This window comes from Candoia aspera, chromosome 1 (genome assembly GCF_035149785.1).
Source record: "Candoia aspera isolate rCanAsp1 chromosome 1, rCanAsp1.hap2, whole genome shotgun sequence".
Lineage (NCBI taxonomy): Eukaryota > Metazoa > Chordata > Lepidosauria > Squamata > Boidae > Candoia > Candoia aspera.
In genome coordinates, this window is record NC_086153.1 from 167,819,770 (window position 1) to 167,845,983 (window position 26,214).

General features: G+C 39.4%; 1 protein-coding gene across 2 annotated transcripts in view; it reads right to left on the reverse strand.

The window, feature by feature from the left end:
* The window catches only part of AGAP1 (ArfGAP with GTPase domain, ankyrin repeat and PH domain 1), a 471,115-nt gene that overhangs the window by 68,997 nt on the left and 375,904 nt on the right, over positions 1–26,214 (reverse strand). For both annotated transcript variants that reach the window (XM_063317853.1, XM_063317854.1), the window contains 2 exons: positions 3,787–3,941; positions 2,004–2,094 (listed from right to left, as the gene is read on the reverse strand). In XM_063317853.1, the coding sequence (XP_063173923.1) occupies positions 2,004–2,094; positions 3,787–3,941 (246 nt within the window). The remainder of the gene's footprint in view (positions 1–2,003; positions 2,095–3,786; positions 3,942–26,214) is intronic.

Genomic DNA, 26,214 nt, shown 5'->3' on the forward strand with positions numbered 1-26,214 from the left:
TAATATAGTTAGCTTATGATTTAATGTTTTCTGCAAACCTATGAAATGGGTTCCATATTCAGTAAGCAATTTAAATAGGTTGTGTGAATGCAGAATATAATGAAAAAATATCATTAAGACATGCTTTGGATGTTTTTCTATACAAAAAAATTGAACAATTATTGTGTAAAAACTACTCTAGACTGATCATCTGAGCATGATCAGCCTAGAGTAGTTTACAATCCCACTTTAGTTAACAGAATATGATTTTAAAATACTTATAAGTGTCTATCTTTTTAATCTAACAAACACAAAGTTCAAGATCATAGAGCTGGATACCCTCCTGCCTTGAGAGAGCTTTAAATGTGCACATTAAGACAAAGACAGCCTTTGAAAGGAGTGGATGAATTTTTTGGGTTAACTGTAAATCCCACCCAAATAGACAACAGACTAGCCAGGTCCAATCTGATATGTTGCTACTTATAAGCTAACACATGAACTAGATGCAAAAACTGACTGCACAACATTTTAAATATAAAACCTTAAATTCAATGGACAATAATCAAAGTGGGTTGCAATATTTTTAAAATAACTAGGACATACTGCTCTTTTTAAATTACTTACCTACTTTCATAATCCCATCCCAACGATTGGAGGAAAAAGTCAGATGTGAAGAGTTTAAACCGCTGAACCAGCCATATGTATACTTACAGATCAACACTTGAAATGGTTTCACTATTTATTTGTTAGCAACTCTTAAAAGCCTCCCAGTAAAACCGAAAAACGAAACAGCCCAGAAAGTAGATTTGGTCTGAACAGCAAATGCCAATATTTAAAAAATACATAAAAGAAAAAAAAGAAATCTTTTTGTTCATGAGTTTGACCCAGAAACTTCTCCAGATGGAAGTTTTTTTTTTTACTCACAGAAGCCTTCAGATTTTACAAAATGCCATTGCAAAATAAGCAATGTCTGAAAATGTTAATCTTTGCCCCTTGCAGTGAGTTATCTTCCCTGAAAAAGGGTGCTTCCTGGGCAGGAGGAAACATTTGGAACCAATCCGTTATGCTATTTCAACTTTGAAATGGAAATATATTCAAGAAACCAAGGCACTCCACTCAGTGTTTCATTGCTACCACAGCAGTGTTACAGACAGCTTATATCTGAGTGGTGTAATATTTGGTGTTTATATGATTTGGATTCTGTTGTTAGCTCACTAAGAAAAAAAATTTACAGGGAAAAATAGCTTTTTTAAAAATAACATTTGCTCTCTTAAGGAAAAAAAGAGAAAAATATTACTTAAAAGTTACCCAAATTTCTAAGATCTCTTCTTTTCCCTCTTATTAGACTAATAGCATAGCATTGACATAGAAAAAGACTAAATAGTATTCCAAGTCAGTATCATTAGTTAATTAAGATTTTTATTAATCTCAAATCAAATAACATAATGAACACAATAGCAAGAGGGCAACAGGTTTCCATGTAACAATGATGCAAAAAGTGATGGAGTTTTTAAAAGGTTAATAAAAGAACTCCAAACAGCAATCTTGCAGAGTAGAAGCGTGAACCAAAAAAAGAAACTTGCACATTAAGCTTAATTATGTTCAGAAATAAATTCTTCACATAGTAGTTAGATGAAGAAAATAGAGTTAGCTTACTTTTTATTCAGTAGATCTGGATACAGGTAGGTTCACAGTAGAAAGCATTTAATCATCACTGGTTCTTTGTGGACACTTTCTATGTGGAATAGAAAGGGCAAGGAGCTGCATTCTGCAGCCCCCCTGTTTGCATGTCTGCCTACGAGGTGGTGGAGACTGTTAATCCCCAAGCCCAAGGAGGAGGAGGAAGAGGAAGTCAGGTGACCCACATGACATCCCACAAGCACAATAGTGATGCACTTTGCTAAGCGACCCCCTTATGCTTATGAGACAATGCTGAGTTGATCCCTGATAATTCCAACGAAAAGACCGTGTAAGATTCAAGAAGCTCAGGATAACATTCCATATATAAAAATGGTTGTACTTACTTTGTATTTCACAGTCTACACAGTGTGAATTGCCTCTGACGTTTCTTATTGACTGAAGGGCCATGGCTTCATTCTGACTTGTCAGTCGGGACTGTACGTATTTAAAGAAGCACACAAATAATAAATAAGACTAAGGAAAAAAGCAGGCACAGCAAAACTGTCTGCTGGTAAAAGAGAGTTCAAACTGAGGTTGAATGAACATGATCACAGCATTTGATGTCTTTGGTTAGCTTCTCAGAGAGTTGATCCTTTAGCATCTTTAAGTACTACAATTCAGGGTCTGAGAAGAACAGCTCACAATTTTCATCCATGTTTCTGACAGCTCAAGCTTTTCTTGAAGTATTGGGGCATATACAGTATAGGATGCTTGGAATCCAGCTGGGGTTGTCAGAGGTAAAGCAAGTTTAACACTGAAGCATGATATTATTAATGCATATACTGAACAGAGAATAGCATATTCTTATACAGAAACTCTGAAAAATGAAAATAATTTCTCAAAGTGGTGCCACTTTTATTTTGAAGTTAGAAAAATCTGAAAAAAATCATGCAGTTGTAAGCAGAGATCAGAGTTGATCCAATAGCTTGCTTTAAAGCCCTTCTACTCTGGCCTGCTAATGACCTCTACTTTGACCTGGAGATACAATCTCTATGAAGAGTGACCTTCAGCCTCCATATTAGGTGAGTCCTAAGGATATTTGACTTACTGTAGGAACTCCCGGCTATGGATTTTGATGAGAATCATATAACACTTTATGTAACTAGATATAACATTATATGGTTGATGGTTGATTTTTTCCCCATCTGTTCCATCTCCCTTTTTTACAAATGTTAAATTGTTGTTAAATATTCATGCTATTTTTATGACCACATCATTCTTTAGCTACTATATTTACTGTTCCTGCCAATACAATTTAATTTTTATTGTTTAAAATCATAAACTTTCTAACATGTTTTACATTTATTTAATGTACTGAGCCTTAAAAAAACCCTAGCTAATGTATATAGTATTACATATAACATAAATTCGGAAGATGTATGCCCAATATATGCCCAGCTGAATTTAATCATGATTAAGTTCCACTGGAAAAAACTGAACAAATTGAGCCGAATATGTATAAGTAACTCATTCTATTGCTTTCAAAATAATGTGATATAACACACTTTTCATATATCTAGACCATAAAAATGAAAGAAATAATTCTATCAATAAAGTTCTCAGCCAATTTTGATATGTAATATTTTGTCAGTTATCTATTGAAGCCCAAGGGCATTACCAGATAATAGATAAGATTTTAATAAGAAGCTTTTTGGATGATGATGATGGTAATTCTTAAGCATGCATATGCTGAAATGTAGATTGTGTGCAATATTACTCTGAAGAATGACAGCATTATTAAACATAAGGAAGTGTACAATTTCTCACCACATGGAAACGCAATGATTTCCAGGAACTGAAAATTTACAAAGCAGTTTCATTTTTTCCAGAATAGTTCTAAATGCCTTTGTGCATTTCTCCAAGAATTTTGAATAAATAAAAACAATCACAATAATTAATTAAGTCAATGGTTCATCCCAAATGTATTTTGGAATATATAATTATAAGAAAAATGGAAAAGAAAGAAAAGAAAGAACTTAAAAAAATCAGATATGTTGCATACCAGGATAAAATATATATTAATTTGAGATATTATGATATTTTCAGTGACATATCTTTTTAAGTCCTACAGTATTTCTAGATGGTAAGAAAGTGATTCCTTTATATTATCAGTGTTGTGTATCTAACCTTATTCTTGCTGCTTTCACATGACTGTAGGCTGGCCAGAATCTGACTCTCTATGGCTTGGACCCAAGCATCTCTTTCCTCATATGTTGTAGCTTCAAAGTGCCATGTCTGGCCAGTAAGAGACACAATGATAAATTCAAAATTTTCTTCTTGCTCTGAAAATGAATTGAGAAATATGGAGAAGAGGAAAGGAGAAGAGCAGTGAGATTGATTGAATTCTCTGATTAAAGGATCAAGTAATCTATTATTTCATAATTAGCAACTATGCCAAAAAAATAAAGCACATCAAGGGACTTTTCTGCCACAACTCTTTCTCCAATTTTTTTTAAAAATAAACTCTAATCTTTGAAAGATACAATTAGGAATGGAAGAGCGGATGGGGGAAAATCTCTTTAACCCTGGTATTTTGCTGTCTTCTTTAATATGCCACCTTGAGGGCAGCTGCTTCCCACCTGCATAATCCTTTTCTTCCAGAGAAAGAATCTAGATTCTATTAACTGCTTGTTGTTAATTTTTAGAAAATAAGTGAAAGGAATACAAAGATTTTATGCCTTCCAATTTTTCTATGCTGCTTTCAATTTAAAAAATTGAGAAAACAAATAAATGTTTAAATATAAGTTTTAATTCAAAGTAATAAACTTTGTAGAATACATATTTCCTTCATGATAGTGACTATATATTTTTGAAGTGTAAGTTTAGTATATTGCAATCTTCATTGTCATATTTATACTAAATAAAAGGGAGTATTTTTGTTAATGAATTCTGAATGCCTATTCCGTCAGATAAGTGTAACTACAAAAGTATTCTAATAACCTGTTTTATAAGATGCAGTTAGAATTGTATATTCTCAAACAAAAATAAACTGTGAACTCATTCCCCAATAATGAATTACATTTCATGGATGAAAAGAACTTTTGTGTGTTTCAGTGGGTAAGACTCCAGGCAGAGTGTGGCAGCTGATCACCTTTGCCCATTGGATGATGATCCATCTTGACCTTGCCTACAAAGTGTGAACTAAAAGGGAACCCCAGCAGAGAAGAACAAACAGTAACAGTAGTGGAGCAAGCAAAAGAATTTAGAGGAGACACACACACACACACACACACACACAGAGAGATCATTTTATAACACAAAAACACGTTTCTGAAGAAATAGAATTACTTACCCAAAATTAGCTAGCTACTTAATAAATGAAAATAACCATTTAATAACAAAATGATATTTAACATAAAACAAAATGATCTCTCCCCACCAAATGTAAAATGGCACCAGGTACATCCCACATAGATGTAATACTTAAATCATGGTTTCCTTTGCATTGCCCACAAGCTACCAAGGATAAAATATAATGGTTCCCCTTCTCATAACAATCCACTGCTTGTTTTCTGTCCTTCAAGCAGAATCCTTACACCAAACAAATTGGCTTTCTCTCCCAATTCTGGTCCAATCTGTGCCAGCTGGAATGACAGCTAAAGGACCCTCGCTAGGGGGATATGTGGCCTAATGACACCTTGGACTCACTGTCTTCATTCTCCTCATTTTGCAGCTGCTGGGTGTTCTATAGCATGAAAAAGAGCACATAGCCTGGGAATGAGATGAGGCCAAATTTATGGAGGCAGGGGATAAAACTGGGCTAGCCAGGCCATCCTGGTGACTTTACTAATGAAGGAAAAATGTTCAGGTGTCTCCAGAACATTCCTTACCTGGAATATGGGAAGAAAAGTAATTCTAAGTCCATCTGTTGGGATGGAGGCAATCCAGAAGCAATAGGTAATGGCATCTGGATGCCTCTCCTGAATATGGATTAAGTAGTAAAGTAGAAGCAGAGCACACATACGGGTATAGATTAGAAGCTTGCAGTTTAGGGAAAGAACAAAGGAGGGGGGCCAAGCATTTCCGTGCAGCTGAAGGGATGTTCAGATGAGCGTGCAGCTCGAGGTCAGTGCCTGGCACTTTCTGGAATGAGGTGCAAAACTGAAAGGAATTTTGCCAGATAGTAAATCACAGCAAAGAGGAGGGGGAAAGGAGAAGAGTAACTGAAATGTTTTAAGGGAAAGATTTGGGTGCGAAGAATCATTTCTGGCTTCACTTGAGCTTGGAATCATATATCTCAATAAAGAACTTCATATATCCTTCATAGCGTGTATTGAGAGTTACTGCTTTTGAGATTACCAGGACCAAGACCCTCATACCATCTTTACCATATTGACTATTGTGTCTTATTTCAGAGCAACAGAAAAAGAGAAAAGCTAAAAGAGTTTGCTTTAAAACTTTTATGATTGTGTTGCATTGGTCACTTTAATTAATGATAATTACATTTTCAGTGATAATTACACTCTTCTCAGTTCCAGAACTAACTTGTTTCATATAACCTAATACTTAACTTTCATTTTTCCTACTCTCATTTCTCTGGATTAATCAACTTGGAAGCTAGAGAGCAAAATACAGCCATCGTGAGATGGAACAATTGGAAAAAATACCAAATGCATTCTTAGGCTTAGACTTTGGTACATACTGGCTAGAGAGTGAAATAGAACTGAATGTCTCTTACTAGCCCTAATAAAATGATTGCAATTATTTACTCCCATTCAGACCACCTGATATACTTGAAATTCTCTGGGCCATCTGTAGGTAAACTAAGAACAAATATAAAATAATATTATAAGCAGCATGTAATAAAATACAATACATGAGGAGATTCTAAAGATATGCACAAGACTTAATTGCTTGGAGTTTAATTTATGCCAACAGAGCATTTTTAATTTTACACTAATCAGCAGAGAATACTCATACCATGTATTTCAGCAATCTTTCCTTGTTAGAGGATAGCCAATTGTGATCACCTAAAGTTTCTATACAGTTTTCCAGTATGTTACATAAGAGTATAGGCTATATGACAAAGAATCATGAATATTTTTTTAAAAATGGCTTTGGCACAATTATTTCTCTAGCACCTCCTGCAGTGTATGGTACAGTCACTGTCCTACCATATCCAATGTGCATACAACCTTGATGGGTAGGCAGTGGAACCCACCATCTATCATTTGACCATAGCAAAAGCATGCATATTTGTATCAAGCCTAATCTTCTATGTGGAGAAAAGGTTCTTCTTAGCTGAAGAACATCTATGACAACTTCAGCAGGAAAAAGACAGAACAGCTATGCTAATCTTAGCCACTCCAGTTGATGGAATTAGGAAGAGACATCTATTCAGTTCAAATCGGCACAAAGTGATACACAGTCCAAATTACTTATATATTTATGGGGTCCAAATTGGCTAGTGGTATCTTGGAAAAAGACTGCTTGATTGCAATGTGAAACATCAATTAAATTTAGTAGAGAAAAAAAACAAAATCCATGCTTAGAATTACTATGAAAGGATGAAAAATTCATTTCAAAGTATGCTAATGCCTCTGACTAAAGCTACTTTTCTTTGTAAAGCTTTTACATAGCTACCTTTGCAATAATAGGCATGTCATGTTCAGGTGCATAAAGGGAAGACAGTCAAGAATTATTTTCCATGACCACAGAAACTAGGACCTGTAATAATAGGTATGCTTTGCAGATATTTAGATTTCATTTAAATAAAAGGAAAAACTTCTTGATTGCATAACAGCAGAACAGTCTGTCTATGGAGGTTGTATGTTCTTCACCTATGGAGGTTTTTAAGAAGAAGCTGGACAACCGCCTCTTATGGATGTTTTCAATTGATTTCCCTGCACATAACAGAGGGTGGAATGGAGTGGTTTGTCCACAAAAAGATAGAACCTCTGTGAAAGGAATTAAATCAACACAAGGTAAATTGCCAAAAATATTTCTCGAAATGATGGACAACTTTGAGTTTATAGATATAAGGAGATATAAAAATGGTACATTTGTTCCTGTCTAACTTTCTGGAATCCTTCCACTGTCCAGAATGTATAAAGAATATACATATTTTCCTGAAAGGCACAAATCTTTCTCAAGAACAGATATGTTTTGGATTTCTAAGAAACTTGCTACATGTACTACAGGTAGTCCTCCCTTAATGAAGGTAATTGGGACTGGAATTTCCATCCATTCCCCTTGCTACCGTTAAGCAAATTTTACCAGTCGTTAGCTGAGCTCCCACCCCAATCCAAGCCATTCCGGGCTTGGTCTCCTCAAGCCCCAAGCCTCAGTAAGGTAAGGGACTGCCTCCAACTCCACCCACCCACCTATCTCCCCCATCTCTGCCCCTTTGGCCACCCTGTACCCTGCCTTGCGGGGTGGAAAGCAGCCCAGGACCGTGCAGCTCTAAGGCTACTTGCCACGCCCTGGGAAGCCGCAGCCACCCTAACCCAGTCCCAGCCACAGTTGCCCTCATCACCCTGCACTCCGAGACCCCTGCTGCCGAGCTCTACCACCCCAGCTGAACTTCGCTGGCTTCTTGCTCCTGCTGCTGATGAGGTGTGCCTGGTGTGGCTGTTGGGCCAGGCCTCCTGGGCTTTGGCTACAAAAAAAAGAAGCCCAAAGCAGCGGGAAGCTCACTCAGCCCTGCCCAGCAGCTCTTTGCAAAGGAGCTGCCTTTTCCATTTTTTTTTTCTTTTTCCTCTAGCCCCTCCCCAGGAGCACAGTGAAAAGGGGTGCTTTGGCATGCTGCCATTGAGGGGCTGCCTTTAGCCTATTTTTTTCTTTTTCCAAACCTGGCCCATCCCGGCCCATCAGCCAGGCTGGGCATGACTTGTCAGCAGTGAGAGGAAGATGGCAAGGTCAGCTGGGGTGGCAGAGAGCGGGGTGGCTTGGGACCAAAAAGACATAGATGGAAGGGGGAGATAGGCGGGTAGGGGGAATTGCCAAGCACCCCATTTTGATCATGTGACTGCAGAGGCACTGCAATGGCTGTATCTTTCTGCACCAGTCGTAAGTCCATTTTTTCAGCACCATCCTAATTTTGAATAGTCGCTAAACAAATGGTCGTTAAGTGAGGACTACCTGTAATAAAGTGGAGATATTACCAAATTTATTTTCAGTTCATAACCCAGTGACTTTAACATATAAGAGGAAAGGCAGAACTTACTGATGGAGGCTAAATGAAACTTAGCTACAAAAAGAATCAATTAATTGAGAACTGTAAAAAGAAGTTGAATTTTTTTTTTGAGATTAATTTAAATAAAGGCACGGACATAAACATAGTTTGGCATGCAAGTAAAGCCTTTATGACAGGACTATTTATACAGCAAAATGGTAAAGTAAAAAGAGAAATAGAAGAGAATATGCAAAAGATTTTAATGGAGATAAAAATGAAAGAGGAGGAATTATAGAGGTCTCCAGAAGAGAAAATATCTCACAGCAAATTAAACTTTTACAACATGAGCTTTCTGTGCTAATGATTAAAGAAATGGAAATAAAAATGAATTTTGCAAAACCAAAGAATTTTAAGTTAGCTTATAAGCCGGGGAAATGGTGAGCATATACACTGAGAAAAGAAAGTAAGAAGAAAATGATACTAAAACTACAAAATAGAAATGCTATGGTAGCAGATAATGCAAATATTTAAAGACTATTCTACCAGTATTATACAAAGTTTATAAAGGAGAAGAAACGTCCCTGGCAAAAGTGGATGAATATTTTAAAAAAACAAAATTTACCAAAAATAACAAATAAACAAAAGCAGATAATGAATGGACCTGTAACAATAAGGGAAGTCTGTGAGACTAAAGACTAAAGACTAAAATAGGGAAAGCTCCTGTCTCAGATATACAGAAGACCTGTATAGGAAGGATAACAATATCGGGGATAGCTTTGACAGTGTGGTCAGGGAGCTAGAGCCAGACATCCTGAAGAGTGAGGTTGAATGGGCCTTAAGAAGCATTGCTAATAACAAGGCAGCAGGAGACGACGGCATCCCAGCTGAACTGTTCAAAATCTTGCGAGATGATGCTGTCAAGGTAATGCATGCTATATGCCAGCAAATTTGGAAAACACAAGAATGGCCATCATATTGGAAAAAATCAACTTATATCCCCATACCAAAAAAGGGAAACACTAAAGAATGTTCAAACTATCGAACAGTGGCACTCATTTCACACGCCAGTAAGGTAATGCTCAAGATCCTGCAAGGTAGACTTCAGCAGTTCATGGAGCGAGAATTGCCAGATGTACAAGCTGGGTTTAGAAAAGGCAGAGGAACTAGAGACCAAATTGCCAATATCCGCTGGATAATGGAAAAAGCCAGGAAGTTTCAGAAAAACATCTATTTCTGTTTTATTGACTATTCTAAAGCCTTTGACTGTGTGGACCATAACAAATTGTGGCAAGTTCCGGGACGCGGTGGCGCTGCGGGTTAAACCGCTGAGCTGTTGATCGGAAGGTCGGCGGTTCGAAACCGCGCGGCGGGGTGAGCTCCCGTTGCTCGTCCCAGCTTCTGCACACCAAGCAGTTCGAAAACATGCAAATGTGAGTAGATTAATTGGTACCGCTTCGGCGGGAAGGTAACGGCGTTCCGTGAGTCATGCTGGCCACATGACCCGGAAGTGTCTATGACAACGCTGGCTCCAAGGCTTTGAAACGGAGATGAGCACCGCCCCCTAGAGTCGGACACGACTGGACTTTACGTCGAGGGAAACCTTTACCTTTACCCTAAAGCCTTTGACTGTGTGGACCATAACAAATTGTGGCAAGTTCTTAGTGGTATGGGGATACCAAGTCATCTTGTATGCCTCCTGAAGAATCTGTATAACGACCAAGTAGCAACAGTAAGAACAGACCACGGAACAACGGACTGGTTTAAGATTGGGAAAGGAGTACGGCAGGGCTGTATACTCTCACCCTACCTATTCAACTTGTATGCAGAACACATCATGCGACAACCTGGGCTTGAGGAATCCAAGACTGGAGTTAAAATCTCTGGAAGAAACATTAACAATCTCAGATATGCAGATGATACCACTTTGATGGCTGAAAGCAAAGAGGAACTGAGGAGCCTTATGATGAAGGTGAAAGAAGAAAGTGCAAAAGCTGGTTTGCAGCTAAACCTCAAAAAAACCAAGATTATGGCAACCAGCTTGATTGATAACTGGCAAATAGAGGGAGAAAATGTAGAAGCAGTGAAAGACTTTGTATTCCTAGGTGCAAAGATTACTGCAGATGCTGACTGCAGTCAGGAAATCAGAAGACGCTTAATCCTTGGAAGAAGAGCAATGACAAATCTCAATAAAATAGTTAAGAGCAGAGACATCACACTGACAACAAAGGCCCGCATAGTTGAAGCAATGGTGTTCCCTGTAGTAACATATGGCTGCGAGAGCTGGACCATAAGGAAGGCTGAGCGAAGGAAGATCGATGCTTTTGAACTGTGGTGTTGGAGGAAAATTCTGAGAGTGCCTTGGACCGCAAGAAGATCAAACCAGTCCATCCTCCAGGAAATAAAGCCAGACTGCTCACTTGAGGGAATGATATTAAAGGCCAAACTGAAATACTTTGGCCACATAATGAGAAGACAGGACACCCTGGAGAAGATGCTGATGCTAGGGAGAATGAAGGGCAAAAGGAAGAGGGGCCGACCAAGGGCAAGATGGATGGATGATATTCTAGAGGTGACGGACTCGTCCCTGGGGGAGCTGGGGGTGTTGACGACCGACAGGAAGCTCTGGCGTGGGCTGGTCCATGAAGTCACGAAGAGTCGGAAGCGACTAAACGAATAAACAACAACAACCTGGCTCAGATGGATTGCCAGCATCCTATTATAAATATTTTGAAGATGAACTGTAACAAATGCTTCAAAAAATGATGAATTTCATTCTGGAGAGTGGAAGGATTCCAGAAAGTTAGACAGGCGGCAATATAGCATTAATTCCTGAAGAAGGCCAAAACCTGATTTTATCAAAAAATTAACAACCAATATCTTTATTGAACAATGACCATAAAATATTTAATATATTTTAGCTGAAAGGATGAAAAATGTCTTGCAAGATTTTATACATGAAGATCAATGTGGCTTTTTGCCTAAAAGACAGTTAAGAGACAATATTAGAAATATTCTTGACATATTAGAATATTGGGAACATCATAATGGAAAACAAGCTGCGTTGGTATTTCTTGACACGGAGAAAGCATTTGAGAACTTGAACTGGAAAATATGGAATTTGAAGAAAATTTTATTAGATGGGTGAAATTAATATACACTTTGCAAAGGACACAAATGATAGTTAATGGTGAACTGACAAAACCCTGTGAAATACAGAAAGGGATAAGGATGCCTGCTTTCATTACTGCTGTTCATTCTGGCACTTGAAGTTTTGAATAGAGATAGATGAGAGAATTGCTGGGTGAAGGTTAAAAAAGAAGTGTATATATATTAAGGGCATTTGCAGACAATTTGGTCTCAATTTTGGAAAATTCTATGGAAATAATAGATATATTAATGGAAAAATTAAAGAATTTGATGAGCTGGATTTAAAATTAATAAGGAGGAAATGAAGATGTTAACAAAAAACATGATGGAAGATCAAAAAGAATTTATTGCAAAAACTGGTTTTCCAATTGAGAAAAAAGTAAAATACTTGGGCATTATTATGACCAATATGAATTACACGTTATTTCAAAATAATCATGTTAAAGTATGGAGTAAAATTAAGAAATATCTAGTAAAGTGGGAAAAATTACAATTATCATTGTCTGGAAGAATTTCTGTGGCAAAAATGAATGTGTTACCTAGAATGATGTTTTGATTTCAGACAATACCTCTTTTGAAAATTGATGCACCTTTCAAGCAATGGCAAAAAGACATATCCAGATTTATATGGCAGGGTAAGAAACCAGGGCTTAAATACAAAATTCTTCAAGATGCAAAAGAAAGGATTAGGATTGCCTGATTTTAAATTGTATTTTGCACCCTGCTGTTTTGTTTGGATGAAAGAATGGGTTTTGCTGAGAAATAAAAGATAGTTAGAATTAAAAGGACATAACCTGAGGTTTGGATGGCATGGGTTTTTATTGTACGAAAAAGTTAAAGTTAATGTAGATTTTAAAAAATCATTATGTGGGAAGTGCCATATGAAGTGTATGGAATAAAAATAAACCCAGGTTGTGCCTGAAAATACCTTTACTGGTCTCAGCACAGGAACCATTTTATAGACAAGAAACAGGAGGCAAAGAGAAATGGTGAACATCTCAAGGCTTATTAATACAAGATGGACAGCTTAAAATGAAGTCAGGAGAACAATTAAGTGCAGAGGGATTTAGTCTTCAATGGTTTTCCTATGCAAGATTAAGAGAAAGATTTAATATAGATAAAAAGGTAATGGGGACTGAACAACATTAGAGGGAATTTGAAAATGAACTGTACAACTGATAAACATTTGATTGCAAAAATTTATTTATTTATTTATTATTCAAATTTAATTACCACCCATTTCCCCCAAAAGAGGGACTCTGGGCGGTTTACAATAAAATGTATAAACTTTTTTTAAAAATGTATAAACTTTTGTTGAAATTTGAAACATAAGAAGAACAAGTTATAGATTGTATGATAAAATGGACTAAGAATTTTGGCTGTTATAATATACAGATGGATCAATGGAGAAAATGTGGATAAAGGGACTGAAATTCACAATGTGTTATATTTAAGAGAACTTTTACAAAATGATTTACTGCTGATATATAACACCCAGAAAAATTATCTAAGATGAATAGAGATGCTTCTAGTCAATGTTGCAAAGGTGAAAAAACATGAAGGGACATTTTACCATGCACGGTGGACTTGGGAAAAAAGAAAAAGAAAAAAAAGGAAACAAATACATATGATGATACAAAGAATTTTGAAGATTAATATTGAGATGAAACCAGAACTGTTTTTATTGGGACATATGCATAGTCAATTAGAAAAGATGTATGGAAGATTGATTTTATATATGGTAACTGTAGCAAGATTAAGATGGAGAAATACTGAAATACCCAAAATAGAAGAATGGATTGTGAAGATGGCAGAACTAGCAGAGATGGCAAAACTGACCTGTTTGGTCAGGGACAAGATAATAAGTATTTTTATAAAAGACTGGAAACCTTTTATGGACTTTTTGCTGAAAATGGAAAAAGGTGAAATGGTGATTTCTGAATTTCATGATTTAAAAAAAATTGCATAGGGGCTGAACAAATTATTGTAATGTTAATTGTTATAGGGTTTTTTGTAGTTCTTTATTACTTTTGCAAATATTACTGATCAAGGCTGTGAAGTTTTGGGACTTCCGGTGGGGACATGGCAGACTGAACAGCTGTGCCCACGGGTTCAGCGGGCAGAACTGACAATGCGGCAGTTTTTTCAGGCTCAGGCAGGTTTTTCCTGAAGCCCAGGAGTGGTTTTCCGGAAAAAGGAAAACACCTGGAATCACCCCATTCGCTCTCCGGACGGCTGCTTGCAGCCAGAAGATCGCAAATAGCATTCGCATACGACTGGTAAGAACTAACCGGGAGGCTGGGACGTCACCATTTTCCAAGCCACACTGTAGCCTTTAAGGGACACTAAGACCAGCCACCCCATTTCTAAATCACCCAATTTATATTTCTTTTAAGTACGCGTACCCTAAGAGAGGCTTTCTACAGCAAGGAGAAGTGGGTTCTCTTGGTGCTTATTGCTATTTTTGTGATCAATTTTTAAAAAAAATTCTTTTAAAGTTTTGGACTTCGTTTTCCATCCAAATATTAAGGAGGATTGAGAGTAAATAATTGTCTCCCTGTTATTATTTTTGTACTAAATTTGAAGATATTAGCATTTTCCTACACATTGAATCAGCAGTTTTGAACTTTTAGTTTTCTGCTTCTGCTTTCCCTGGGGAATTGTCTCCATATCTCCTTTCGCTTGTGTAAACACATTCCGTAACTCCTTTGACATTCGCTGGTTAAGCTCCTAGGGGGCACCATAATCTACTCTTTGAGACATGGAGGATTTTAAACAGACTTCCTCTGACTTCCAACAAGATTTCAAACAGATTCTTTTTGATTCCTACCAAGTTTTTATGCAAGGCATTCAGGACTTTGTGGAAAATATGAGGTCTAAAAGGTGTCATCTGGTTGGGTATGTCGCAAATGAAACTGAGGAATTTAACAGCGACAGAAATGTTTCTTCGACTTCTGTTGAAATGCTGGATGAAGATTGGACAGTTGAGTTGAAGAAATTAAAGGGAGAGATTGAGTTGCAAGTCACAAGTGAAATTGATCTTCTGATGGAACGCCATGGAAAAGAAGGGGCTATTATGTATGGGAGGTCTCCTGAAAAGAAGTCAGAGTTTTTGAGGGGGCAGTTGGGCTGTTTGATTTTTTTAAGAAAAAAGCTCTGTGTGCATTGTGGGGACATGTAAATGCTCTGGTTTATTTTGAAGTGGGATAAGGGTTTAAGAATATTTAACTGGATTGTTTTCAGGGTTTCGCTGTTTTCATTTATCTTTAACAATGTGGATTAAGATGATTAAGGTATAATAAAAAAATAATAAATGTCTGGTTTTGGGCTTAATATATCCACCATCTTGGACTTTATATTTTATATCTTGCATATATATATATATATATATATATATATATATATATATATATATATATACACACACACACACAGTATTTATTTTAATGATATTTTAATCTTTTATTTTTAACTGCTTGTAAACCGCCCAGTCATCGTAATACAAGATGGGTGGGGAAGAAATATGATAAATATTTAAATATGATAAATAGAAATATGATAAATAAATATTAAAATTGTTGTATTATCAAGTATAATGGCAGACAATTTATATGTTTTTTAGTTTGATCTTTATTATAGTACTCAGGAAGGTATAGAATAGTGGTAGGAAGGAAATAATTAAATAAATGTTATTTTGGTGGGAGAAGTTGATTAGGAGATAGATAGATAGATAGATCTTTTAATATAAGGGGAGGGAGCAAATGTATTTAGTGACTTTTATAATGTGTCAATGGAATGATTTGTAGAAACAATCTGATTTTGGTTTAATATAGAGTAAGGGATTGATTATGGAAAATTGTTGTATATCCTTGCTGTTAAAAGTCGGAAGTCACCTCTTTTTGTAATTTCAAAAAAAAATTTCTCTTGTGTTTCCACACCTAATTAATTAATAAATTAAATTTTGCTACCACCCATCTCCCCCCACAGGAGGGACTCTGGGTGGTTTACAATAGTGACAAAAGCATTAAAATATCATAAATGTAAATAAATATCAAATAAAATATAAGACATAAATATAGTATAAAATCCAGATGACGGTGATAATTAAAATACCGCTCATATATATCAAAAGGGCCATTTTAGGGCACCAGCCATCACCAGGAGTGATTACTTCCCTCCCCACCTCAGGCAAGGTTGCAAAACCAGATCTTTAGATGTTTTTGAAAGGCCACAAGAGATGGAATCTGTCTTATCTGTGAGGGTAGGATGTTCCAAAGGGCGGGGGCCACTGCAGAGAAGGCCTGCTTTATGGACCCTGCCAGATGGAACTCTCTTACAAATGGGGTCCGTAACATGCCCTCTCTGCATGCAATGGGGATGAGATGGTCCCTCAGGTACCCTGGACCCATGCCATGAAGGGTTTTAAAGGTGATAACCAACATCTTGAATTGCACCCGGAAGCAGACTGGTACCCAATGCAGCTCGTGAAGCAACATGTAGCATGTGCTGATCTAGGGGCACCATGAATTGCCTGCACAGCTGCATCTTGGACCGGCTGTAGCTTCCAGATACTCTTCAAGGGTATGTAGAGCATGTTAGAGTAGTCTATATGGGAGATGACCAGGGCATGAGTGACCGTGCAAAGGGCCTCCCGTTCCAGGAAAGGGCATAACTGGCATACAACATGAAGTTGTGCAAAGGCCCTCCTGGCAACGACTACCACCCGCTCTTCGATCATAAGTTGTGAGTCCACGAGGACCCCCAGATTACACACCAGGTCTGTCTGGGGCAGCGCCACCCCATCCAGCACTTAGGATGCTAAATTCCCAGATACTGAGGAGCCCCCCACCCACAGCCACTTCGTCTTACCAGGGTTCAGCTGAAGCCTGTTGTTTCCCATCCAGACCTCCACAGCCCCCAGGCACTGAGAGAGGATGGTCACGGCACCACTTACTTCACTCGGGACGGAGATGTATAATTGAGTATCATCGGCATATTGATGATACCTCATCCCGTGATGACAGATGAACTTGCCCAGCGGTTTCATACAGATGTTAAAAAGAAGCAGACAGAGTACTGAGCCCTGTGGCACCCCACAAAGGAGGGGCTGCGGGTCAGATCTCTTGCTCCCTATCACCACTGATTGGGACTGGCCCTGGAGGAAGGAGGTGAACCAGTGTAAATCTACGCCGCCCACCCCCAACTCCCTGAGCCGACCCAAGGGGATACCATGGTCGATGGTATCGGAAGCTGCTGAGAGGTCAAGAAGAGTCAGGATGGATGCACTGCCTCCATCCCGCTCCTGCCAGAGATCACCCATAAGAGCAACCAATGCCGTTTCTGTTCCATATCCAGGCCTGAAACCTGACTGGAAGGGGTCCAGGTAATCTGTTTCATCCAGAAGCCTTTGGAGCTGCAGTGCCACCACTTTCTCGACCACCTTCCCCAATAAGGGGAGGTGGGAGACTGGGCGAAAATTGTCCAGTACAGTGGAGTCCAGCAATGGTTTCTTGAGGAGGGGGAGCACCAGCACCTTCTTAAAGGCTGCTGGAAACACCCCCACTCTCAAAGATGAATTTATCATTGCTTGGACCCAACCACATGTCACCTCCTGAGCTGCTTTCACTAGCCAGGAGGGGCAAGGATCTAGTTGACAGGTGGTGGGGTTTACGGTCTGGAGGATTCTGTCTACTTCCTCAAGGATCAAACTGCTCCCAGATAACACAGTAAGTCCATTCCCTGGGCAGGGCGGAGAGGGGAATAGATCTACATGGGGATGGCTGCTATAGACCAGTCCTCCCACACTTGGACTGTTTTAGATTCTCCTGCCACTTGGACTTCTTACTTTTTTACTCTTATTTATATCTATTTATTAGAGTAATTTTATATTTGTATATTTTATTTATTGTACGGTTGTTGTTTTAATTAATTATTGTAAACCGCCCAGAGTCCCCCGATGGGAGGAGATGGGCGGGGACAAAATAAATATTAAAAAAATAAAAAATAAAATCTCCACAGACCCTGCCTCATGCTTGGAGTCCAACTTAGACCGGATCTGAGTGATTTTATCCTGCAGATGCTCAGAAAAGCACGGCCCTGAAGATAGGTCATCAGGCCCCCTTTTCCCAGAAGGGATCGAGTGACCCTAAACAGGGCCGCTGGGTGGCATTCTGCAGATGCAATATGAGTGAAGAAATATTGATGTTTCACCGTTCTTAATGCCACAAGGTAGGCCTTAATAGTGGCTCTAGCTTGTGTTTGGTCGGGCTTGGACCTTGTTTTTCTCCAGCAGTGCTCTAGACATCTCTTAATCCTCTTCAGACCCCTTAACTCCTCTGTAAACCACAGGGAGTGCCAGGTTCAATGGGACAAGAGAGGCCACACAGGCGTGATCCTGTCCAAGGCTGCCTCCCTATTCCAGGTAGCAGCCAGGGCCTCTGCTGGACCATGCAGCAGATCCTTGGGTATAACCCAGAGCTCTTTCTGAAACCCCTTCGGCTCCATCAGTCACTGGGGGCAGACCAATCAAATAGGTCCTGCCTCCCTGCGGAGGGGGGCAGCATAAGAGGAACTCATGGTTACCAGGGTGTGATCTGACCATAACAAAGGGGATAGATGTAACTCTCCCCTCAGATCACTTTGCCACTACTCTGACAAGAATACCAAGTCTGGGGTGAGACCACTGTCTCGAGTTGGGTCCTGAATAATCTGTGACAGGCCCATGGCTGCCATGGTAGCCATGAACTCCTGAGCCACCTCCGAGGAGTGCCCTAAGGACGGTAGGTTGAAGTCCCCTAGGACCATAAGTCTGGGGAACTCCACTGCCAACCCCGAGACGGCCTCCACCAGCTCGGGCAGGGAGGTCACTATGCAGCAGGGAGGCTGGTACAGCAGCAACACTCCCAGCTATTCTTGGGAACCCAACTTGAAAAATAGGGTCTCACAGCCGGTCACTTGTGGAACAGCACCCCTGAAGGCCATCAGAGACTCTCGGATGACAACAGCCACCACTCCTCCCCTGTCCTGGGGTCTTGGCTGGTGCCAAACCTGAAACCTGGCCAGGCACATCTCTGAGAGAGCCACTCCTCCTTCCGGGCCCAGCCAGGTCTCGGTAATACATGCCAGGTCAGCCCCTCCTCTGTGATCAAATCACATATGAGAGGTACCTTGTTGTTAACTGACCTGGCATTAAGAAGTAACAGCTGGAAACCAGGGCCACGAGTCTGCTGTCCAGGGCCTGGGTTTGAGCACAGAGGGCCAGAACACGCCACTGATAACAAACACCGGGGGTGTCTTCCCCAAAGATGGCCTGCCTTCTGGCTCCCATCATAGTGTTCCCGGCCCATCACCACCTCAATCATGTGGCCCACCCCACAGCCCCCAGAACCGATCCAGTTCCCAGCCCTGAGCCCCTAAGAACCCTTATTAAGGGACTGTCCATCCCATCATACATTCACACCAACAACAGTCAACCGCAGGGCGATGGCGGGTCCCCCAGCGCACCAGCTCTTGCTCTCAGCACTGTTAAGAGTCCAACCATCACCCCACCATCCACTCTGTCCCCTGCACAACCCCTCTCACTGGTTGGCCAGGGGCACCTCATCCACTGCTCTACCACCCCTTGTCTCTCACTCAAGGGGTGAGTGTTCTCCATTTACACTAGAGGGGCCCTAATAACCCACTCCCACTCTAACTAGGTATGTAGGGAATGACCAACGTCCCACCACCCAAGATGGTCCCGGTCCATCGCTCCCCTTCTGCTACAGTCTTCCATTCCAGGGGTCGTTGTCACCCCTGGTCCCTGCATTTTTAGTGTTTTTTTCTTTGTAGTTTGTTTTTCTGTAGCTTTTATCTTTCCTTGAAACTTAATAAAATTCTTATTTAAAAAAAAGGCTGTGAAGTTTGGAAACAATACAATTTATCAGCATTTAAGACACTAAAGATGCACATTAAGTTTTTGTTTTGCTTTTACAAATAGTTCCTAGAGTCAGTAATGAAATGAACAATAGATTCATGACGAGTGTAATTGTGGAAAGAGTATGCAGAAGGGTCTTGGGAAGATTTGGAAGTGGGGTGTTAGTAATATGAAAGGGTGGAGATTGACCTCTTTCCACTTTTTGATCAGGAAAATTTCTTAGCGTATTGGGGAATTCTGTAGGTATAATATACAGTAACTTGATTTTAGCAAAGCATTTGACAAAGAATTGCATGACAGTCTGATTACAAACTAGTTAAGTCTGGGCTAAATGTCAGGACAATTAAGTGGATATACAGTTGCCTCAGAAATGTGTTCAAATACATGGAAGGATGACACATGGAAGATTTTCTACTGCAGAACACATACAAATGGATTAAGTTAAGGAAGGCAGTTACTGATTTCATGTTAGGAAAAAAACCTTTCTAACAGTAAGAGCAATTTGACATTGGAATATATAATCCAAAGAAGTTATGATTTCCTGCTCATTGGATGTGTTTGGAGATTGGTACACTCCTTTTATCTAGGATAGTCATCCTCTTCCACTGGGCACGCAGCTTCAGGAGGTTTGCACAGAGAGCAATGAGGGGGGAAGTGGATACCCACCTAGCCAGCTGAAACATGGTGATCAATGCGGTGACATATGTCACAGATCACCCTCACATTCAATGTGTTTATGTGAACATTTAAACATCCACCTATCAGGGACATTTTAATTTGGATCAGATGCCTGCACTGAGTAGCAGGTTGGGCTTGATGGCTTAAAATGCTCCTTCCAACTCTAGGATGCTATGATTGCTTGTCTCTTTTGGATTGGTGGTGGCGGGGGGAGGGGCATCCCAGAATTCTCTACTGGCAGCTTTGGGAAAGAAATAACGCTTCAGAATAATTAAGCAAAAGTAACCAGAGCCAGACCACATAGACACCAGCACAGGTTACAGATAGGAAATGCTGGATGTTCAAATAGCCAGTTCTTGAGAGGAAATTCAACCAACCATTTACCCAGTAGAGGGGTAATGGAACATGATGGTCCTCTCCACGCAGATGGTCTGGTTTGCACTATTAAAGCCCTCAGTGATTTATGGGGCATGGCATTGTTCCAAGCTGTAGATGTTATTACAGCCGCACATTTTCTTCTTCAGAAAGTACCAGATAAACTCTTTGATATATACAGAGAAATGGAAATGATGAGTACTTTAAGTGAATACATTTTGACTGTACACACTGAACTATGTACGCTGTAGTGGCATTCTGTTACAAAGAAGACATACATAACTATTACAATTATAGTTCTATCTTATGGATACAGGTTAGTCCTCAGTTAATGACCACTTGTTCAGCAACTGTTCGAAGTTATGATGGCACTGAATGAGTAGTACTTACAACTGGTCCTTGGGGTTCTGGTTGTCCCAGCAACCCCCAAGTCACATGATTGTGATCTGGGCACTTCGCAACCGGCTTTCACTTTTGACAGTTGCAGTATCTCACGGGTCAGGTGACCACCATTTGCAACCTTCCCTGCCGGCTTCCCACAAGCAAAGTCAATGGGGAAACCAGCAGGTGTCATGACCTCGTTGAAAGGCACAAAGAGCCTCACAATGTAGATCATGATCATAAAGGAATAGAGGAAGGAGATAATTAAATCAGAGATTTAAACAAGCACCCAAAGCATCCACACCCATGGACTCATATGCAGCCGAAAAGAAGGGCTTCCGATGAGCAGAGATAAGCTGCACCTGGTGCCCTGGAGGACAAGGGAAGACACCGGGAAAACGCCCACGCAACCATCAAGGCACCCATCAAGAGGGATTAGGGACAATGAAGGGTGGAGAAGCACGGGACCCCGAAAGAGGGTATAAACAGGGCACTCACCACTGCAACCCCGTTCCCGTTTTTCGTTCTGTCAGCTACCATTCCAATAAACCGGAAATCCTTAATACCCATTAAGTGAGTCCGTGTCTTATTGCGAAGCGAGCCTGACCCTGACAGCAGGGAAGGTTGCAAGTTGCTCTAATAGCAGCTACTCCTGGCCTTGCCACTCTGGCAATCTGCACACCCTCCCCCACCTGGTAGCAGCCACTCCTGGACCTGCTGTACTCATGCAGCACCAGCCAGCCACACACCCTCCCACAATGGTAATTTTTATCTGCATTATCTGTTAAATAACCAAGATAAATGTATTTCTCTAACAGTAGCAAAATTCTGCTACATTATGTGTAAGCTTTGCCCACAAATGCTAGCCAACAGTTATTGATCTTAGGGGATAATTTTGCTTTGTTTGTTTTACAGAATGTATTTTCATTGGTCAGTGACTGAAATAAAGTTTCTTCTTCCCTCCCACACACAGCAGCAGCCACTTACCTGCCTACCCGCCTGCTTGCCAGCTGTCTGGAACTTGCAAATTCCTGCTGGCTTCCCCACTAACTTTGGTTGTTGGAAGCCAGCAGGAAGTTGTGAGGAGGTCCTTCCTTAATGACCTGTGATCTTTGCTTAACAACAGCAATGAGGACTGCCGGAATTGCCGTTGCTAACTGAGGCAGTCACATGTTATTGTACTTTATGACAGCATCACTTAGCAAAGGAAATTCTGGTCCCAATTACCGTCATTAACTGAGGATTACCTGTACTTCCTACTTCAAAGTGAACTCTGAAATGTCAAATAAAAAAAAATGGTTTGGGGATTACTTTGAAGAACAAATTAAAACTTTTATGGGGTGTAATTACCCATTGTATTAAGAATCTGAACTTTGTTCATTTCAGCTACTTGAAAAAAAAATTAAATGGGCACCAAATATTCTAGAAAAGGCCAAGATGACAAGTATGGAAAAAATCATTGTTATGGTAGTGTTTGACATTATATTTTCTTTCTTTTGAAAGGCAAAATGCTTATTTTTCCCACAGGTGAAAAACTTTACAGGGTGTAGGGGCCCACATCTATGCAGCTGCATTGGTGATGTAGGTCAAACTATATCGTTTGGATATCTAGAGGCTGTTGAAGAAACTCTTATGGTAAGTGGAAAACTGCCAATAGTCCTTGTTTAGTGACTGCCTCATACAATGACCATTCCCAGTTATGACTGTTTTGAAAAAGTAATTTTGTGACCAATTCTTGCATTTACGACCTTCATAGGTCTGTAAAGCAAAGGAAAGCTGAAGTAAGACCATAAGCACAGTCGCAGTTTCATTAGTGACTGCTTCACTTAACAACCAAGTTGCTGATCCTAATTATGGTCACTAAATGAGGACTAGCTGTATATGGAGGTGGGAGCAATGAAGCAGAGAGGTATTACTATTTAGAACTGGGAACAGATAAGAACATTCAAAGTGTTCTGCTAGAAATCAGAACTATGAAGCAAATGTAAGCAAATACTAGTCACAGAAACTCATGACTATTAGCTTAGTAGAACAGATTTGTGCATGATAACCTAGAGGTGATTGTTCAGCTCACCTTAGCCATGATCCATACAAAAAATAAAATAAAAAAAAAGACATGGAAATTCTGCTCTGGATGAGCACAGTGATTCATGCTGCCAGCCTCAGTTTTAAATTAAACGAGGGGGAGGGAAAAAGCAAGTTTATTTGTTTGTATGTTAATGTAAGAAGGTAATTACTGTTTGTAGTTCATCTATTCACAGGAAACAACCTGCCATTCACCAGAGGTGAGCAGATAAAGGCCATTTTGCATATCCATAATAAAGCATCTTTAGTATTGGTTTACTGTACACTTAATTATTTATTTTTACAAAAGGTCAGATATACTTATAGCCATATATATCCAAAGTTAGATATCAAAGTGAAATAGTTACCTGTTTAAACCTACATTATGTATTATGTACTTTAAATATTATGAGCCCAATCACAATAATTTATAAAACAATATTCCAAGTTTTTAACCCATGAAAATGTCTACTACAATAACCTTTTAGGTACTATCAACCTGTCAAAATCAACTTTACTCCAACATACGAACAATCATGAATATTACAAATTGTATCTAGTCTATATGCTGACAAAGTCCCATATGGCTAATTTTGAATCCTTAAGAATAAGAAATTTTGGCCACCAACTTGATTTCATAAATAATCTTATAATATAACATTGGTTGAAGTTGTCATCATTCTTTTTTATTTCTTTCTAAATGTTTAACAGTTCACTTTATCATCTCTTATTTCCTGGAAATCTAACATGCAGAGGGTTGATGAGATGAAAGTTTCCTATATTTGGACACAAAGATCTATCACCTTTTTGTCCTTTGGATATAGAATCATGGAAAACACCCACATATGATCATTTGAAAGAATCCCAAAAGCAGTCAATGGAGTTATTTTTCAATCTCCTTTTCAGGGTTCATAACTAAATAATAAAAAGCATTTTTCTCAAATTAAAAAAATATTATTTGTAACAAATCACACTCAAAAGTTAAATTTGACAAGCTTCCCGATTAAGGCAGGAGTAATAGCATAAAATCACCCTTCCGCATTCTGGGAACTACTAAAAGGACATGAAGTAATAGTGTAATGGTAGTAGACTGTGTTTAAAAATGGTAAGATAAATGGTAGACAGCATAAAGATCTATGTTTTAACATTTAAGACAAGAACAAAGAAGTCAAGTCACTATTCTGCATATGGTGTAAATTATCAGAGACTAGAGTCAAGTAACTAAAATTCTGACTTCTAATAATCATATAAGAACCAGTGGCCCTAGTGCCATGTATGTATGTAGATTTGTAAACTGCCTCAGTCCAGAGGCTCTACATGGTATACAAAATCAAAACATAATGCAAAAAACCCTCAAGAAAACAATGAAAATAAGAATAAGAATAATAAGAATAAGAATGAAGTAATAAGAACAATAATAATAAGTAATAAGTAATAAGTAATAAGTAATAAGAATGGGACGCGGTGGCGCTGCGGGTTAATCCGCTGAGCTGTCGATCGGAAGGTCGGCGGTTCGAAACCGCGCGGCGGGGTGAGCTCCCGTTGCTCGTCCCAGCTTCTGCACACCAAGCAGTTCGAAAACATGCAAATGTGAGTAGATTAATTGGTACCGCTACGGCGGGAAGGTAACGGCGTTCCGTGAGTCATACTGGCCACATGACCCGGAAGTGTCCTATGGACAACGCCGGCTCCAAGGCTTTGAAACGGAGATGAGCACCGCCCCCTAGAGTCGGACACGACTGGACTTTACGTCAAGGGAAACCTTTACCTTTACCTAATAAGAACATCACACATCAATAAACAACAGTACAGACTAGGTTTGTTCTAATTACTTGTGACACAATACAATGTCAACAGAAATTGTGTAACTTTTCTAGTGATATAAGAGCGCTGCCCCTGAGGTATAACGGTGGATATACTGTTCCTCTGTTCTACCAGGTTTATTAATTATAAGGGGAAGTTTATAAGGTCAGAGCATGGAAACTAGTAGTAAGGGTAACAGAGAAGTCAGTGGACTATAGACTCAGTTTCTTGGATAACATATAGGTATATCTGCTTTGAGACAGGAATGTTATTCTATGTTCCTTCTAATATAGCTGGGAATAGAACATTAAAGCAAGCTAAACAGAAGGCTCTCCAGTGGCTTAAACATATACACTCAAATACATACTTCGCCAAGGTAAACCATCTTCTATTAATCTCCAGCATATGGAGATTAGGAGAACATCCCTCAACTTTTTGGAGACATTGCAGGAGAGCCATGCTAGTTTATGGTAGCCAAAAATCAGGAGGAATCTGGTAGCAGGTTTTCAGCTTAAAAAAATTATTAAAAGGCATAAGCTTTTGTGAATCACAGCTCACTTCTTCAGATGCATGCCTACACTAGCAAAATTGGCTTGAAAAACCACAATGATATGCATCCTTCTGGACCTGGACTTTCCAGATTCAGTTAAAATTATCATAAAGAATCATTGCAGCTAAAGAGACCCTAATAAAGATTAGTTTAAGCCAACAGTTGATAAATACAGGCTCTTGTAGCAAGACAGAACATCTCAGATTTAAGTTGTGCAGATGTATTAGGGATATAGCATAAAACTTGGAATAAGCTCTTAACAATCTGGCTTGGAGGTTTTCAGTTGGATTTAACTTTTTGTAGACATACCTGGGAACCATATAACATCTGGGAGATTGATTCCGCTTTAAGGATTTCAATGGTTATTGGCATATAACAGCCTCCTCTTGAATGGAAGAAATCTAATATAGCCTTTGCATTCCTGTTGGCCCTTTCAATAAATAATCTAATTTGTTCCCTTCAGAATCAGAGGTATGGAAAGTCAGCCCAGGGTATTTAAAGGACCTGAGTCTACTATAAGACTTGACC